Raw genomic sequence first — 2,507 nt, 5'->3', positions numbered from 1 at the left:
TTTCCCTCAATCTGAAGCAGGATAACTGCGAGCCAAGACCCCAGGAGACCAGCTTGAAGGCGCCTTCTTTCCTCAGTTTGCCGCTGGGTACATCTGCTTCTTGGACCATGCATAGAGGCTCAAATGAGGCCACCACCCCTATCACACCCACGGGTGACTGCCATTGGTTCTTAGGCACTAATTTGGCACCATCTGGAACAGGGAGCACCATGCACTTTGGCAGCAGTCCTGCCTGTGGCAACTCCAAGCCCAGCAAACACCGAAGGGACAAAACGCCGGAGCCACTGGACTTTCAAAACAATTGGCTCGAGGATGGGAAAGCAGTAGTGTGCAGTGTATCGCAAGTGGACATGAAGTACAAGCGCCGCAGCTGCCAGATGGAGTTTGAAGAGGGTATTAACACAACACAAAGCAGCGAGGAATTTGGGAAGCTGGGCAAGCAATCCAGTTTCTCTGGTAGCATGGAGGTCATCGAGGTATCCTGACAAAGATGACAATCCAACTCCAGTGAAAGCTGTTTATTTATTACAGAGTTCTGTTGTTAAAGAGCTTCGCATCTAAGAGGGACTCGTCTCTGCCACCTTTTTCAAACCAGGGTTGAAAATGGGTCATTTAGGATACACTAAATATAGCACTCACACCAAAGACCTCACGGAGTGACCTTTTTCTGGCATGTCATCCTATGGTACACTCAAAATGAAGGAGGACTGACGGAGGACGTTCTTTTAGCATGATCATACAAAGACACTAAACATGAAAGAATGAAATGAGTGTGTGTATGTGTGTGTTTATGCTGGTTTTGATGCAAATTAGGGCTGCCACACTTAACAGTGACTTCTTACCTTCGGCCTGAGGGGGAACTGTACAGTATGTATGCCCAAGTTTGAGAAGATCTATTTAGCTATAAATTGAGTAAAGAAGGGCAGTTGCATTCAATAATGTCCCTATTCAGTGTTATACTTTTTATCAACAGTGTAATACAAGAGTGAAAATATGAAGTGTATGTATCTCTCAGATCTACTACTGTGCACTGAGCATGCTCAGAATGGCTGGCTACCTACAAACAGACAAGCTGCACCCAGCAGCACTATGTACTAAGCTGTAAATCTAGACATAGTTACATACATATATATATATGTATGTAACTATGTCTAGATTTACATGCGTGTGTGTGTGTGTGTGTGTGTGTGTGTGTGTGTGTGTGTGTGTGTGACTGTGCGCGCAATCAATGAAAAAGACTTTCACATCAGTAACAGCAAATACATTTCAGACAGCTCAGCACTAATGAAGGCTACCATTCACTCGCTAATGATCTGCACCTTACTGAAGCCACAAACACACACACAATAGACGTTTAAATTTACAACTGTACTTGACTGGCTGAGTGGTTTAAAATCTATGAGCCCTAATTGTCTTTTGCGTGTCAGATTCCTTGTCCGAGTGTAATTAAGAAAAAGGACATAATGATGAGCGTATGAGAAATATAACTCACCCAAGTAGAGTATCTTCCTCTGGCTTCATCTGGCAAAGAAAACACTGAGCAACCTTAACAGAGTATTCGCTTTAATAATTGCTCGTGTTCCGTCTATATATATATATATATATATATATACTTTATATATAAATATCATCAGTGTTGTGGAAGCTACTTTTAAACTTTCCAAGCTACAGTTAATTAAACTGCAGTAATTAAACTACCTTATTAAACAAAATAATAATAAAAAATAATAATATAAAAAGTACTTTGCTACTTTAAATGTTAAAGGAATATTTCACCCAAATATGAAAACTGGTTGGAAATGTGCTCACTCTCAGACTCATAGTTACATACATATATATATATGTATGTAACTATGTATGTATGTAAAAGAAATTTACTTAAATTTAAATGGTCTATTTAAAGTTTCACGCATTGTTGCTTTAATTTATTGTATTGGTTTCATTCTGGCAATGAGCAATAATATATTATTTGAAAACTTTCCGGTCTTTGTCTGAGTCTCTGGTGCAAATACAACACAAACACACACATTTATAATGGCTTTAAATTGAAGAACTACAATACATGTACACACACTTTACTTGTGTGTGCTATCTAAATGGAGACGAACAATACACTTCTATTAATTTTAAATACAGCTAATTATAAATACAAAAAAAAAATCTCTAACAACTCCAGTCCATCAGTTAACATCTGGAGAAGACAAAAAAAAACATTCAGGAGATTTTAACTGCAAACTGTTTGTTCCGGCTAAAATAGTCCATAAACCACAACTTCCTCCGGTGATAAAGTCATCTGGTCTGAATCAGGAGAGAAGTCTGCACAGATGAAGTTTACAAGCCAAAACAGCTCTAAACAAATGTGTGGCTGGATTTTGATGTGGGAGACAACAGGAGATGCACTTTTTCACTGCAGGAAGCGTGATTATGGATTATGGATTATGGACTCGTATTTGAGTTAAAAACGTCTTAATGCTGGATTTGTTTCAGCTTTTGTCTTTGTTAACTGA

At 38.9% G+C, this 2,507-nt stretch overlaps 1 protein-coding gene across 1 annotated transcript in view; it reads left to right on the top strand.

The window, feature by feature from the left end:
- Positions 1-1,121, top strand: part of LOC107656951 (dual specificity protein phosphatase 16-like) — an 8,517-nt gene extending 7,396 nt beyond the window's left edge. The window contains exon 6 of the mRNA XM_016444913.1: positions 1-1,121. Coding sequence (XP_016300399.1) covers positions 1-485 — 485 coding nt within the window. The 3' untranslated portion in view covers positions 486-1,121.
- The last annotated feature ends 1,386 nt before the right edge of the window (positions 1,122-2,507 follow it).

The sequence above is a fragment of the Sinocyclocheilus anshuiensis genome, unplaced genomic scaffold (assembly GCF_001515605.1).
Source record: "Sinocyclocheilus anshuiensis isolate Anshui unplaced genomic scaffold, SAMN03320099.WGS_v1.1 scaffold1052, whole genome shotgun sequence".
In the NCBI taxonomy this organism is placed as follows: Eukaryota; Metazoa; Chordata; class Actinopteri; order Cypriniformes; family Cyprinidae; genus Sinocyclocheilus; species Sinocyclocheilus anshuiensis.
This window is presented reverse-complemented; position numbering and strand designations above follow the sequence as displayed.